We start from the raw sequence: 15,674 nt of genomic DNA, 5'->3' as shown, positions 1-15,674 counted from the left end.
ATATATATATATATATATATATATATATATATAAAAATTTAAAAAAAAAATAATATTATATACACACACACACGCCACTTTATTAGGTACACCTGTTCAATTGCTTGGTAACACAAATTTTGAATCAGCCAATCACATTGCAGCAACTCAATGCATTTAGGCATCTAGACGTTGTGAAGGCGACTTGCTGAAGTTCAAACCGAGCATCAGAATGGGGAAGAAAGGGGATTTAAGTGACTCTGAAGGTGACATGAGGGGCTGGTCTGAGTATTTCAAAAACTGCTGATCTACTGGGATTTTCACACACAACCATCTCTAGGGTTTACAGAGCATGGTCCAAAAAAGAGAAAATATCCAATGAGTGGCAGTTGGGCAGTTGTGTGGATGAAAACGCCTGGTTGATGTCAGAGGTCACAGGAAAATGGGCAAACTGGTTCGAGAGGATAGAAAGGCAACAGTAACTCAAATAACCACGTGTTACAACCAAGGTATGCAGAATACCATCTCGGATCATCTCGCACAACACATCGAACCTTGAAGCAGATGGGCTACAGCAGCAGTAGACCACAGCGGGTGCCACTCCTGTCATCTAGGAACAGGAAACTCAGGCTACAAGTTGCACAGGCTCAGCAAAATAGCACAATAGGAGATTGGAAAAATGTTGCTTGGTCTGACGAGTCTCGATTTCAGCTGTGACGGTGGTAGGGTCAGAATTTGGTGTAAACAACGTGAAAGCATGGATCCATCCTGCCATGAATCAATGGTTCAGGCTGGTGGTGATGTAATGGTGTGGGGGATATTTTCTTGGCACACTCTGGGTCCCTTAGTACCTAAGCATCGTTTAAACGCCACGGTCTACCCTAGTATTGTTGCTGACCATGTCTATCCCATTATGACTACATTGTACCCATCTTTTAATGGCTACTTCCAGCAGGATAATGCCCCATGTCACAATACTCAAATCATCTCAAACCGGTTTCTTGAACATGACAATGAGTTCACTGTACTCCAATGGCCTCCACAGTCACCAGTCATCTCAATCCAATAGAGCACCTTTGGGATGTGGAGGAAGGGGAGATTTGCATCATGGATGTGCAGCAGACAAATCTGCAGCAACTGCGTGATGCTATCATGTCAATACGGACCAAAACCAAAGGGTTAAAACAAGCTTGTTATTTATTTTTTTGCCAGCGAATAGCTTTCATGTAAAAGTGATCCAGTTGGCTGTAGATGGTCTAAAAAAAACCCCTAAATGTCTCCATAAAAAGAGAATCTGTCACCTGCCCATGCTATCACATAGGGGGCTTGTTGGCTCCCTTGTGATAGCAATAAAGTTACATGGAAAATAAATAAATGAGGCTCGACTTGTCTGGTATCCATTTATTCAATGCATTTTTTTTAAAGCCAAAAATGGGTATTCATTTTTACTAAAATTAATTTTAGTGCATCTTTGCCAGTACATTCTGTATCTTGGAGTACAGTACAGGAACACAAGCTGCATATTCATAGACCCTTGGTTATAAAGCCGCTACCTTCAGGTGACTGGACAATGCCAAAGCTTTTGGGCAACCCCGTACCCCACTCTGAGAACTCAGCCAGGAACGCAGTAACACAGCAACAGTACTGTACTCCAAGATACTTGGATGTGTACAAAAGTTTATTTCACTTGAAGGACTTTTTGAAACATTAAAGCAGAACTTCACCTAAAAGGGGAAGTTCTGCTTTTCCACCTTCCCCCATCCTCTATCTAGTATATATTTTTACTTTTTTGGGGAGCGGGTACCTGGTTTTGACAGGTACCCACTCCCACAGGCGATCCAATGGAGAGCTGGCTATGAAGCTGCGAGGAGACACAGTCAGTTTTCTTTAGTAAACATGCTGGTGCTGGGGATCTGAAAACCAGACCCGGGTGAGAACAGGTACGCTTCCTTTAATTAAAAGTCACTAGCTACAGGATTTGTAGCTGCTGACTTACGTTTTTCATATAGCCTGAAGATTCTCTTTAGGAGCTGCAAATACAGCCGTGTTGCACTAGATGACCTGCGTTAAGGGCTTGGTGAAGACTAACAACTCCCGATGGCACTAAAAAAAAGACAGTTTACAGCTCAAGACCTGAAAAAGGGTAGGCTTTTGCCCTGAAATGCAATGGCTGTTTTTGATGTTTATAATTAATAAAGGTTTTAAAAAGCCTTCAAGTGAGATGAACTTTTATACCAGGTGCTCTCGAGTACACATCCACATATTTACCGTACAGTGAGAGCATCTTTGACGCCATTAGGGACGCAAAAGCCTGGGACCAGAACAGCCTATACCTATATTATATTCCAACCACAGACCAGCTTCTTTTAAAAGGAGAAGTTCACCTTTCGGAACATGTTACGTTACATGTTCCACCTGCACTTAGGGTGGAATAAGTTCTAGCTCCTGCAGACTCCCCCCCCCGATTTCCACTTCAGTGTGACACCGGGCGGGGGATCTTTTCCACGCACCCACTGTCACAATTCAAAAACAGTGCGGCAGCGCAGAATTCCGCCCACACAGCTGCATCGTTTATTCATTCACAGTTTCCTGTGAATTAATAGACTACAACTACAGTCAGCCACTGCGACTGACAGCTTGTAGTTCTGAATGAGTCTAGCACTATTGCACACACGCTTCAAGATAAGAAATTTACAAATAAGTCAAAATTCCTTTTATGTTGATTATACAGTACAGGACACAGGCTGGATAGTCTCAAACTTTGGTTTCACAGACCAGTCTACCCCAAATTCTAGTGTCCTGGAGGTAGTTCCTCCTGCTGAAGAAAGTGCCCATAGCCTGCACACTCCTACTATAAGTTGTATCTGTTCTTCGGCAGCGGCCCCTCTCTTCTCTCTGTGGTAGTCTCTAGGTGGGGGAGAGAGGAGAAAGGATAGCGCTGTACTGGATGTTGGGGAGAATTTGGGGTAAACTGGTCTGTGAAACTTTCTGAACTCTGTACCCAGTGCAATCCTGATTCCTGCGCCCAGTATGCAGTGCACTCCTGATTCTTGTATGTAGCCCACTCCTGAACGCTGCACCCTATACATAGCGCACTCCTGAACCCTGCACGATGTATGATGATGAACTCAAAAACAATCAAAGAAAACCAAAGTATTTGCCATAACAGCCAACAGCTTTATTATAAAGATAAAGGTTACACTCACATGTGTTTTAAAACAGTCAGGCTTATCTACATTTTCAAGGGCTGGTACAGGGCAAGCACTCACTGCTCGCAGAGTGCAATCTCCTGCAGGCAGTCTTAGGCAGCATCTCTCACATGCACAATCTCCTTGTTCCATCCAACTAATTTTGTCAATGCAGACATCATCAGAAGCATGAGTCAAAGAGATACTGCTATGCATTTATACACTCCAATACCTGAACACTCATCCTCATAAAGCTAAATACACTGATACATTTGTGTAGCATCTTAAGTTGGCAGAGATGTTCAAAGGGCAAATCCTGAGCAATAGGATATTCCCAGTATGAAGACAGAGAACAGGTAATGCTGTAATTGCTGGAGATGCTACACAGCTACAGGGGGGTCAAACGTGTTGAAGGAATTTTGGACCAGATTCACAGAAGAAGTCGTCTGAGTCAATAGAAATGATGTAAGGTGGCACTGTAATGGGGACACCTGATGTAAGGTGGCACTGAAGGGGACACCTCATGTAAAGGGGTACTGATGGGGGCACCTGATGTAAAGGGGCACTGTAATGGGGACATCTGACGTAAAGGGGCGCTGTAATGGCGACACCTCATGTAAGGTGGCACTGTGATGGGGACACTGGATATAAGGGGATACTCTGATGGTGGCAACTGATTTATGGGGGTAGTCTGATGGGGGGCATCCGATGTACTGAATTACGCTGGTAGGGGCACCTGATGTAAGGGGGAACACTATTGGGGACATTTACATATACAGAATATTACCAGAGTGTGGAGGAAACAGTAAGAAAAGCTCCTGAGAGTGTGGCTTGCGCCAAAAAATGAAAGAAGCGTACAATCTTTCATGGCATAGACTTGTGATTCGGACCTCGGACAGAAAACATTATTTTGTTACCAGACCTCCTTGAATTTAAATTCGCTAACCCTGCTATACACAATTGATAGTCCTTTGTATGCTACTTTTAGAAAGTTGTCAAAAAAAAAAAAAAAAACATTCCTGCTTCCACTCTGAAGCCTAGAAATTATGCAGAAGAGAGGACCGAAAGTCTGCTTTTGGACTGTAATTCATTCACATCAATCCATGAATACATATGAGTCTCACCAAATATCAATATTTTACAAACTGTTGTTATTACAAAGCATTTTTGCCATCTACATACCTAATGCTGTGTCCCCAGGGTTGAGCAGAGCTAGGGTTGTAGTTCCATCCTGCTTCCTTCTCTCAAACTCCAGCTGTAATTATTAATACATTTATTTGTATATTCGCATTAAAAAGTAGTAGAGTAAGATGCCAAGTAAGCATGTTTTCTACATGATAGAGTCAAAGAAATATTTTAATTTACCATAACTTTAGTTAAAACACACATAGTGGTTTGCAATAATGCACTGCAGCTTTAAGGCTTTAAGATAAAAAGGGATTTTTTTTTTTCGTTTTGGGCAGAGTAAAGGAAGATTAGACACTTTGGGGGTTATTTACAAAAGGCAAATCCACTTTGCACTACAAGTGCAAAGTGAACTTGGAAGTGCAGTCGCTGTTCTGAGGGGTAGATCTGAAATGAGGGGAAGCTCTGCTGATTTTTTTTTTTTAATCCAATCATGTGCAAGCTAAAATGCTGTTTTTTATTTTCCTTGCATGTCCCCCTTGGATCTACAGCTACTGCACTTCCAAGTGCACTTTGCACTTGTAGTGCAAAGTGGATTTGCCTTTAGTAAATAACCCCTCTATTCGATTTTTATTGTTTTCTTGGTTGAGGAGGTTACCCCTCTGCACTGGTGACCACTGTCACTGAGAAGGAAAGTGAGAGGTAAAACATAATATTTAAGTGTCATTAGAGCAAAAGGTGCGTGAAAACCCTTCAAAAGGGCAACACCCATTACTGCGACAACTCTCCAAGATGGGAGAAAAACGTACAAGAACCTGGACCTTCTCACTTTGCTTTCATCAGGGCATTTTGTTTCTCTTTCATAGACCAGCAATGTAAAAGGACACAGCTACAGAATTAGAATCACTGCAATTTTTATGTTATGTTGTATATTCCTGACTTCTGAAGGGCTTGTGCAGTGTACCTCCAGGGTGTAGACTGGGAGGTATTGTATTGCAGTCACTGACAGTGTTGGGGCTTATTAATGCAGAATCAAGTTTATAGCACCACTATTTACTTACTAAAATTTTCTTGACTGAGATTGTGAAGTAGGAATTTTGTTTTATATGTCAGGCACACATTTTTCTGCACACTACACTACAAAGTTGCCTACCTCTGCTATAGTCAAACCATGCAGCATGTCACACATACACATTAGACATTTCTGTCATTTATTAGGCTTGAGTTCTTGAAGTTCAGACTTTAATATGTATAGATCATTACATGTACTCTTGATGCTTGTAGTGCTCACCTGACTGTTAGCTGCTCTTTTTGTTAGTTTTCCAAAAGAATCTCTGATTATCTGGTCAATCTGTTCCTGCTCTTTTTCTGAAGCTGCTTCATTTATCCTTTGCTTGTCTTCTGACTGATCCTTATCTTTTCTGTGAAAATATAAGAAAAAAAAAAAGTGTTGTTACTAAAAGGGCATTAAGGAACCACAAAAGGGTGCTTGTGAGTACTGAAACTTAGACTGTGCTTCTCATACTGTTCACGGCAGTAGGGAAACAGAAACTTTACCAGAACCATTCAGATTCATTTGTTTTTACACTGACATTTCAACCAAAGAGAATACAAATTCCAGTGTCATGCACAATGGGCAGTTACCCAGGCTCTTCTGAATGCCTTTTCTCAAGGCAGGATAAAATCAGCATTAAAGATGCACCTAAAGCCATGTTTTACAAAACGCGTTTAGACGCATTCAGGCATTCTGGTGCTTGTTCATTTCACTGACCAGAATAATCATTTATTCTGACTAGGGCTGCGGAAATTAACGATTAATTCCTTGATTAATCGTTATTTTTTTTGATCGGTAGGCTGCCTGCCCTGGGGCCGCTTTGAACCAAGCTGTGGCCACAGCTTAGCGCTCCGCTCCCTCCTCCTCCATCTCTATATGTCATACACAGTCTGCGGGCATCTCTGAGCTGAGTGTGAAAACTTTGGCCGTGCTGTGAGAAAAGTCCCGCCCTCCTCCTAGATCAGCTCGTGCGATAGACGCAGTGTTCTGTCTATCACACGAGCTGATCTAGGAGGAGGACGGGACTTTTCTCACAGCGTGGCCAATGTTTTCACACTCAGCTCTGAGACACACAGCGGGAGATGCCTGCAGACTGTGTAATTCAGGCACAGGCACTGACTACAGTGAGGCTGCGATTATGGGCACGGTGAGACAGCATTATGGGCACGGTGAGGCTGCGATTATGGGCACGGTGAGGCTGAGTTTATGACGTGTGACGTCCTAGCCATGCCCCGCTATGTCTGGCTTCGGCAACAGCGCTAAATCAGCAAAAAGTAGTTGGATCTGTATGTGCGTTATAATTAATCGAAATTAGTCGATTAATCGATTAAAAAAAAAAATATCGATTAATTGAACACAAAAATTTTAATCAGCAACAGCCCTAATTCTGACCATTAAAAGGAATAAAAGCTTTTACTCTCTCTTCTATGGGCCATTCCTCTCTGTCACCGGGCCCAAAGATTCTCTTATTTGTGTTACCTTAATTATATGCGATATCATTAATAACAAGTTCATTCAATGTGGACAATACCTTCCTGTGATGATTGTGGTAGTACATATGTACTTTTTTGATAAAAATATATTCAGGCAGGGGAAAAAAAAAAAAAAAAAAAAAAGACCAAAAACACAAACGCCCTTAAAAGGTGGCTGGATGTCCAGTGCGCATGAGGCCTTAAAATGAAGTTCCACTTTTGAAATCAAATTTCAGAAAACTTTACTATACATTATAATTATATGTTCCTATTCACACAGCATAACAAAAAAAAAAGAAAATGTCCCTATCCACTTTAGCATGTTTCTGATTTATGCTATTTCAGCTTTGCTTTTATATTGACTTGGTTCTTTTATTTTCCATGTTTTTTATCGATAATTTTTATACCTGTGTGTCACTGAAGTTACTTGATTTTTTTTTTTTAATTGGTTGGATACTATGTTCTGATGCTGATTTGGCTACTGTATGAGCCTTTTACAACCTGTGTCTATTCTATGTAACATCATTGCGTTTGCCCTGTATACATGTCACCTGTTACACAAATGATTGACGACTTGACATCTGTTTGTAATACTTTATTTGCAAAGCAAATGTTTGTTTATTGGCTTGCACTTTTTATATAATCGTTTGAATTATTGGTATTTAAAAAAAGGGTTAGCGCACCAATTAGAGTTATATGCTATTGTATCCAGCACCAAACCGTCAGTAGCAGATTCTAAATCCTGTAATTTGTGAGATGGTGTCTCCATAGATTTGACTTGTTTTTCCAGCACATTCCAGTGATGCCAAATTGGATTGAGATCTGGAGAATTTGGAGCCTAAATTAATCTCAAACTCATTGTTGTGTTCCTCAGGCCATTTTTGAACCATTTTCGCAGTGTTTCTCAAAGAGGCCACTGCCATCAGGGAATACAGTTTCCATGAAGGGGGTGTAAGGACAAGACTGATCATTGGAGGAGAGCAGGTTGAGTTCCCAGCACTGCTAAAGAACTGACCATGCTGTGCTCTTCTGGTTAGTGTAATCTGCTTTCCTATTAAAAACTGAGGGACTGGCAGGAACACCAGGGATGCAAAGGAAGCAATAAAAAGAGAACAGGATACTTTTTCATACAAGTACATGGTACAGCAGGCACATATCAGGAATATGAAATGTTGAGTTTACATAATCTTTAACCACTTGACAACTGGGCACTTAAACCCCCCTCCTGCCCAGACCAATTTTCAGCTTTCAGCGCTCTCACACTTTGAATGACAATTACTCAGTCATGTAATACTGTACTCAAATTAATTTTTTGTCCTTTTTTTCATACAAATAGAGCTTTCTTTTGGTGATATTTGATTTTTTGCGCTATAAATGAAAAAAAGACCAAAATTTTTGAAAAAAAACAAATTTTTCTTAGTTTCTGTGATAAAATTTTGCAAATTATTAATTTTTCTTCATAAATTTTGGCCACAAATTATAATGCTACATATCTTTGGTAAAATAACCCAAATTAGTGGATATTATTTGGTCTTTGTGAAAGTTAGAGAGTCTACAACCTATGGTGCAAATCATAAACAATTGATCACACCTGATGTACTGGTGGCCTATCTCATTTCGTGCCACCCTAACAAGTCAGGAAAGTACAAATACCCCCCAAATGACCCCTTTTTTGAAAGTAGACATTCCAAGGTATTTAGTAAGATGCATGGTGAGGTTTTTGATGTTGTCATTTTTTCCCACAATTCTTTGCAAAATGAAAATCCCCCCCCCCCCCCCCCCCCCACAAAATTGTCATTTTAATAGGTTATTTCTCTCACATGGCATGTGTATACCACAAATAACACCCCAAAATACATTCTGCTACTCCTCCTGAGTATTACGATACCACATGTGTGGGACTTTTTCACAGCCTGGGCACATAGAGAGGCAAAACATGCAGGGAGTGCCATCACGTGTTCTAGGAGCATAAATGACGCATCTAACTTGTTGACTACCTATTACACTTTTGAAGGCCCTGGAGCACCAGGACAAGGACACGTGACACTGACGTGGCACTGATGACAGGTGGCACTGATACGTGGCACTGATGACAGATGGCACTAATGACAGATGGCACGAATATGTGGCACTGATGACACTAATATGTGTCACTGATGACAGATGGCACTAATATGTGGCACTGATGACACGTGGCACTGATGACAGATGGCACTAATATGTGGCACTGATGACAGATGGCAGGGACATGACAGTGGGGACAGATGGCAGGGACAGCTGGCATTTTTTTTTTACACTTACCGCTGCAGCGGTTCGCTCTCCCTCCTTACGCGCTATCTCTGTGTGAGGAGGGAGAGCTGGCAATGAGAGATGATCTCATATGTTTACATATGAGATCAACTCTCATTGGCACCGCCGATCGCGCTGAAAACGGCCGCTATGATTGGCCATTTCCAGCGATCTGTGACTGGCTGTGTCCAAGGGACACGGCCAGCACAGAACTTCCCCGATGCGCGCCCGCGGGAGCGCGCATTGCGGACGTAAACAGGAGGACGTCCAGGGACGGCCTCTGGCAATTAGCGTCTGTGCTGCAGCTGTCTTTCGGCTATAGCGCGGGCGCGAAGAGGTTAACTTGCTAGTGGTTATAAAGTTATGGCTGATTGGTGTATACTCTGTGGCCCTGTTTAACCATTTCAGCCCCGGAAAGGATTTACCCCCCTTAATGACCAGGCCATTTTTTGTGATACGGCACTGCGTTACTTTAACTGACAATTGCCCGGGCGTGCGACATTGTACCTAAATAAAATTGATGTCCTTTTTTTCCCCCACAGAGAGCTTTCTTTTGGTGGTATTTGATCACCCCTGCGGTTTTTATTTTTTTCCGCTATAAACAAAAGACTGACAATTTTTTCAGAAAGTAAAAAAACTAAATTTCTTCAGCAATTTAGGCCAATATGCATTCTGCTACATATTTTTAGTAAAAAAAATCCCAATTGGCGTATATTGATTGGTTTGTGCAAGTTATAGCGTCTACAAACTATGGGATAGATTTATGGACTTTTTTTTTTTTTTTTTTAATTATTTTTACTGATAATGACAGCAATCAGTGATTTTTAGCAGGACTGGGACATTGCGGCAGACAAATCTGACCCCAAATGACACTTTTTGGGGACCAGTGACACTGTCACTGTATAAATGTCACTGGCAGGGAAGGGGTTAACTACAGGGGTGAGCAAAGGGTTCTCTGAGTGTGTTTCTAAGTGTATGGGAGAAGTGCTGACAGGAAGACTATAAAGATTGCTGTTCCTGATTACTAGAAACAGATGATCTCAATGTTCTCCCCGTCTGAACTTGTTTACATAGGCAGATTCCCTTTCTGCCTCTCTGTGAAGCGATTGCGGGTAGCCGGCGGACACAGAGTCTGCTGGACACGCATATCGGCTTCTCCTCCATGCAGCGGGCACACACGCCCACACTATTGCATGAAACAATGTACAGGTACTTTTTACATACAGCCTTCCTGCCACAGTACATATGTGGTGGGTGGCCTTTAACTGGTTAAGAGAAATAACAGTGCAAAGTATATACAATATTATATACAATGTCTATTAACCCCTTCCCACCAACTGTACACATATATATAGCCTCACATAAGTAGGTCTTTAGCTGTAAGGCTGCATATTTGCGTACATCTTTGTGCTGGGAGCTTCCGGTCCTGGTCACCTGATTGCTGTGATAGCCTCTGATTGGTTATTGCAGTGATCAGTCACTGTATAGCCCACCCCTGCATTTTCTTTTCTCTTCTGAACGTAGATAGATACACTGTATTACAAAAAGAAAGAAAAAAAATAGCTAGATCAAGGTTTGATCTAGGTCAGTGCCAGGGTTAGTGTTAGGGTCAAAAGGTCAGAGCCAGTATATTTTGGGTAGGATTTATTAAAATTAGTATCAGTCACTGGTATCGCCGTGATCCTCAGGAACAAAAATTTATTTTGGGTTGTTCTTTGGTGGCTAGTTATAGTAATAGCAAGAAATATACAGCTACATTTAAATAATAAAAAAAAGATCTTTTGTTTACTATTTTGGCCAGTTTTCTTGAATAATACATTACAAAATAAAAATAAGAATCAGGGGATAATTATTACCCCTTTACCATCAAAGAAAAGTCCTGAAAAATACATGGTATAATTCACCTGGATATGCAAAGTTGTAGTAATGATACAGATTTACTAACGCATGTGAAAGTTTCAAAATTGTGTTCAGGCATTAACATTGTTTTACCCTCTGTCACTAAGGGGTTAATCTTTTGATATTAACCAATTGCTGACCTCGTAACCTAGTTAGTTATACGGTGACAGAGTTGCTCTCTTGCGCCAGGTCATGTACCTAGTACGTGATGCAGCACTTCCAGGTAGGGGGCGCATGCACACCCCGCTGGTGACCTGGCTGTTCTGTGATTAGACACAGCACAAACCGTTCATCAGGGGGCCAGCCAATGGATGACTGCCAGCACCCGCTGATCGGCGAGGAGAAAGACAAGGCAGAGCTCTGTCCTGTCAGCAGGGATGTGCTGGATTTGGTTTCCCTACAAAGTGCAAAGCAGGAAATAAAAACGAGCACATCCCTTGGTGAAAGCACCACATAGTACACACAAAAACACTGGTTAGACACATATTTAACCCTTTGATCACGCTAGATGTTTAACACCTTCCCAGCCAATGTCATTAGTACAGTGACAGCGCATATTTTTAGCACTGATCACTACATTAGTGTCACTGGTTCCCACAAAGTGTCAGATTGTCCGCCCCAATCTGTGGCTATCAAATGTCACCAAAGAAAAAAAAAAAAAAAATTCTCTATCTGTGGCAAAAAAAAACAATATAAAATTTTGTTGGTGTACAGCATTTCATGACCACGCACTTGTCAGTTAAAGTAATGCAGTGGCAAAAAGCAAAAAAATGTCCTGGTTATGAAGGGGGGTAAATCTTCCAGAGGTCAAGTGGTTAAACGTAATAGGCTTTAATAGCCCTTTTCAAATAAAGTTACCTGCAAAAAAGACCCAATACAAAACTGATATTTTTGTATTTTGATTTTTTTGTTAACACATTTCAGTAAATGTAATGTCTCCTCTATGAGTGCAATAAACCTGTCACATATAGAGATAAGTCCTGGAGGTGATACGCACCAAATTGGATTTAAGGTGGTGTTCCAGCCATTTTTTTTTTTTTTTAAAGTCAGCACCTACAAACACTGTAGCTGCTGACTTTTAATAAAGACACTTACCTGTCCAGCGAGCCCGTGATGTCGGCCCTCCGAGGCCGATCTGTCCATCGTAACGGGTGCCGGCGCCTCCATCCTAAGGGAAACAGGCAGTGGAGCCTTGCGGCTTCACTGCCCGTTTCCTACTGCGCATGCACGAGTCACGCGGCGCTTTGTGAATGGCCCTGTTGTCTTCTGGAACATGTCCCAGAAGGCAGCGGGGCAGCTCACCAAAGAGCAAGTAACCGAACAGCTCAGCGGAAAAGGAAGAGGCAGATTAGGAAGATTGCATAGCAACAGGGGTTTCTGTTTTTTAATTTATTTCAAAGAAATTGTTAATGTATAAATATTTTTTTAGGGTGGACCTCCGCTTTAACGGATAGTGTCCCTGCACTAATTGCAACGTTGCTGAATTCAGCTTTAACCCCCACCCCTCCCTCCTCAGGCTTCAATATGGTATCCTGGGCTACTGATTTACTGTATTCTCTTCCAAAAGAGCACTGGAGGACACAAAACATCCAGGGTAATTCAATGCTTCAATCTAGCTACCTGAGAGCATTGTTCTTGTCCAGGTAATTTGGGCAACACACACCTGGGCAGTGTCTATGCCCACAGAGGATGACCCAGACACACATACCTTTTAAAATCTTTGGCTGGTGTCTTGAAGGCAGCAAAGTCACTAGTGTCCATTGATTCTTCCTTGGGTTCCTCCATTTTTTCAACATTTCCCTTATAATCTGGATTATCTTTGTCCTTCCCACCAATCTGAAGATCCGCCATAAACTCTATACTTTGTTTTAAACTCTGGATCCTCTCCTGTATTGAATAGAGCAGACAAACGTAATCAATTGTTTACGATACACAAGCATTAAAGTGTCATAAGCTAGGTTATTTGTAAACTGCATCTAAAGCCAATTTCATTTTTGTCAGGATTTTACCACTCTTTGTGTCCGCTGAGTTATAGAAATTGTCCCCCCCCCCCCCCCCCCCATTTAGCCAGCGGGTTGAATAAAATAAAAAAATCTAACAGGTTCCTCCATCCACACAAACAAGATGGTGGAGGAATCCCCCCTTGAACTCACAACTGTCAAAATACACCAACCAGTATCTGCAGCCGCTGATCGAGGAGAGTTTTCCAGCATGCCCCTCAGAAGTCGGTCAAAGAATTGACTTGTCAAGCAGGGGTGGCCAACTTTAGGCTCACCATATACCTTACAAACTGACCATACAATCTTTGTACAATCAACATTAGATTTACAAAAACTAATATAATATATTGTAAATGTAATATTAGACCCCATCTAGTTTATCCAATCAAATTGTATCAAATCATGCAGGCCCTTTTTTCTACATACTTGTTAGTGGATGTACAAAAAAAAATGTAGTCAGATTGCAACATGTATGGTGACCCGGTTTAGATTTATTGTTTGATTTACTAAAGGAAAATAGCCTGTTCCGTTGCAAGTGCAGCTTCACCTCTCACTAAACTCTTGGAAAAATGTCCTTGCAGAGTGCAAATTCACTTGCAAAGTGAACAGCCTTTTTGCCTTTAGTAAATCAACCACTTACTCTCTATTTGTTCTGGTGACCAATGACACCATGACAAAGTAACAGAAAAAACAATATACCTTATGAAAAGTGTAGATATATATATATATATATATATATCTCTATGTGTGTGTTTATGTATATAGACACACACACACACACTTTAATTTACACCAATAATAGGACAAACCTGAACTAAAAAAGGATTAGAGACAGCCATCAGCTTGTGCTTAACCCTTCACTCTTTGGACTAACTATGTATGTCCAAAGAGCTGAAGTAAACGTCATAAGCAGTAGGTGTTTAAATCTAGCTCTAAGCCACAGCTGCACACCTTATAAAAATTTTGGGATTCAGAATAATTCACAGGTTCAGCAATAGAACATAAAGTCTGTACCTGACTAAGGATCTTCATTCCAGAGTTCAGCAGCTTTTTGGCAGCCTTAAAATAAATGGTCCCAGGCTTGTTGTAAATCATGGCATTGTGGCAAATTTGCTTGAAGTTTTCCTATGAAAAGTTATGAAAAGTTTATAAATCAGTACGTTGGAGCTTGTAGTGTTGTACCAAACAGCAACAAAATGGGACTGCTGCATAAAATACACATTAGGTTTTGGGATGGTGGTGGGTGAAAAATGGATTTCCAGGACAATATGAAATCCAGTTTGATGGTTTAAAAATGTGTATTTTTGCAATAAGCCACATATCACAGCTAGCAGCAGGCACGGATATGTGCTGGCAGCTGTCAGATTGTGCACAGGTGCACCCTGCTAACTATTAGGAGGTACTATATCTGGACAGCACATATCCTTATCAATCAATCTTTGCCGTTCCCCACTCATGTGAAGTTTAATACAGCTATAACATATTAAAGCACACTCAAGTTGTTAGCATTTTCAAACTGTACAGTTTGTAAACAAACCTAAGCTAGCCTGAACCCCTTCACGCCAACCATACGCAAATATGCAGCCTCGGCCTGAAGGGGTTGTACCAGGGCGATACCTGCAGCTGCACGCATCTGTTTTTTTTTTATAGCTGGTGGTCAACCATGTTTGGAACAACCGATGCAGCCAAGAAGCCGCTCGGCTGTTATCCCAAGCAGAGGGAGGGGACTCCCCCCCTCCTGCAGCTCGCTCATGCTCTCCCGTCCCACCAGAAGGCCCGAGCGACCAGCCAGCATGTCTGCCGGCTGGCCAGAGACTCGAACGAAGCCGAAGTCGGCTTTGATCGGGTCTTGGATCTAGTAACCCGGAAGCGATGTCTTGACACTACTTCCGGTTTACAGAAGACTTATAGGCGCCAAATGTAAAAAAAAAAATGTCAGTATGCAAAAAAGCCAAACTTGGCGTTTTGAAAGCTTTTAAGTGCAAAGGAGGGATTTGGGGTCTTATAGACCCCAGATTCCTCCATAAAGTAACTGTCACTGACTATTACTGTCCCAAGGGATGTTTACATTCCTTCTAACAGCAATAAAAGTGAACAGAAATGTAATTTTATATATATTTTTTTTAAAGGGGACAGTGTAAAAAAAAAAAAAAAAAAAAAAAATATGTAAAAGCGCCCCATCCTTCCATGCAGAAGCACAGAAGCAAACGCATACGTAAGTCGCGACCGCAAACGTTAACAGTGTTCAAACCACACGTGTGAGGTATCACCGCGATTGTTAGAGCGAAAAGTTTTAGCACAAGGCCTCCTCTAACTCTAAACTGGTGACCTGTAGAAATTTTTAAAGCGTCGCCTATGGAGATTTTTAAGTACCGTATTTTGTCGCTATTCCAGTGTGTGCAATTTTGAACCATGACATGTTATTTACTTGGTGTAACATCTTTCACATTCTACAAAAAAAAAAAATTGGGCTAACTTTACCGTTTTGTTTTTTTAAAATTCATGAAAGTGTATTTTTTCCAAAAAAAATTGCGTTTGAAAGACCGTGCGACATAAAATATTGCAAAAATTGCCATTTCATTCTCTAGGGTCTCTGCTAAAAAAACTGTAAATAATATATATTTTAATATTGAATGTCCTTTCTCCAAAAAATGTCTCGCTAAAGGCA

General features: G+C 41.3%; 1 protein-coding gene across 2 annotated transcripts in view; it reads right to left on the bottom strand.

Annotated features, from left to right (window-relative positions):
• BRD7 (bromodomain containing 7) overlaps nucleotides 1-15,674 on the bottom strand; it is an 84,287-nt gene that overhangs the window by 27,834 nt on the left and 40,779 nt on the right. For both annotated transcript variants that reach the window (XM_073604990.1, XM_073604991.1), the window contains exons 7-10: nucleotides 14,021-14,131; nucleotides 12,715-12,893; nucleotides 5,584-5,713; nucleotides 4,350-4,422 (exon numbers count right to left, since the gene is read on the bottom strand). In XM_073604990.1, coding sequence (XP_073461091.1) covers nucleotides 4,350-4,422; nucleotides 5,584-5,713; nucleotides 12,715-12,893; nucleotides 14,021-14,131 — 493 coding nt within the window. The remainder of the gene's footprint in view (nucleotides 1-4,349; nucleotides 4,423-5,583; nucleotides 5,714-12,714; nucleotides 12,894-14,020; nucleotides 14,132-15,674) is intronic.

Source organism: Aquarana catesbeiana, linkage group LG11, assembly GCF_042186555.1.
Source record: "Aquarana catesbeiana isolate 2022-GZ linkage group LG11, ASM4218655v1, whole genome shotgun sequence".
Classification (NCBI taxonomy): domain Eukaryota; kingdom Metazoa; phylum Chordata; class Amphibia; order Anura; family Ranidae; genus Aquarana; species Aquarana catesbeiana.
The sequence above is the reverse complement of the archived record's forward strand: the minus strand, read 5'-3'. Positions and strand labels throughout refer to the sequence as shown.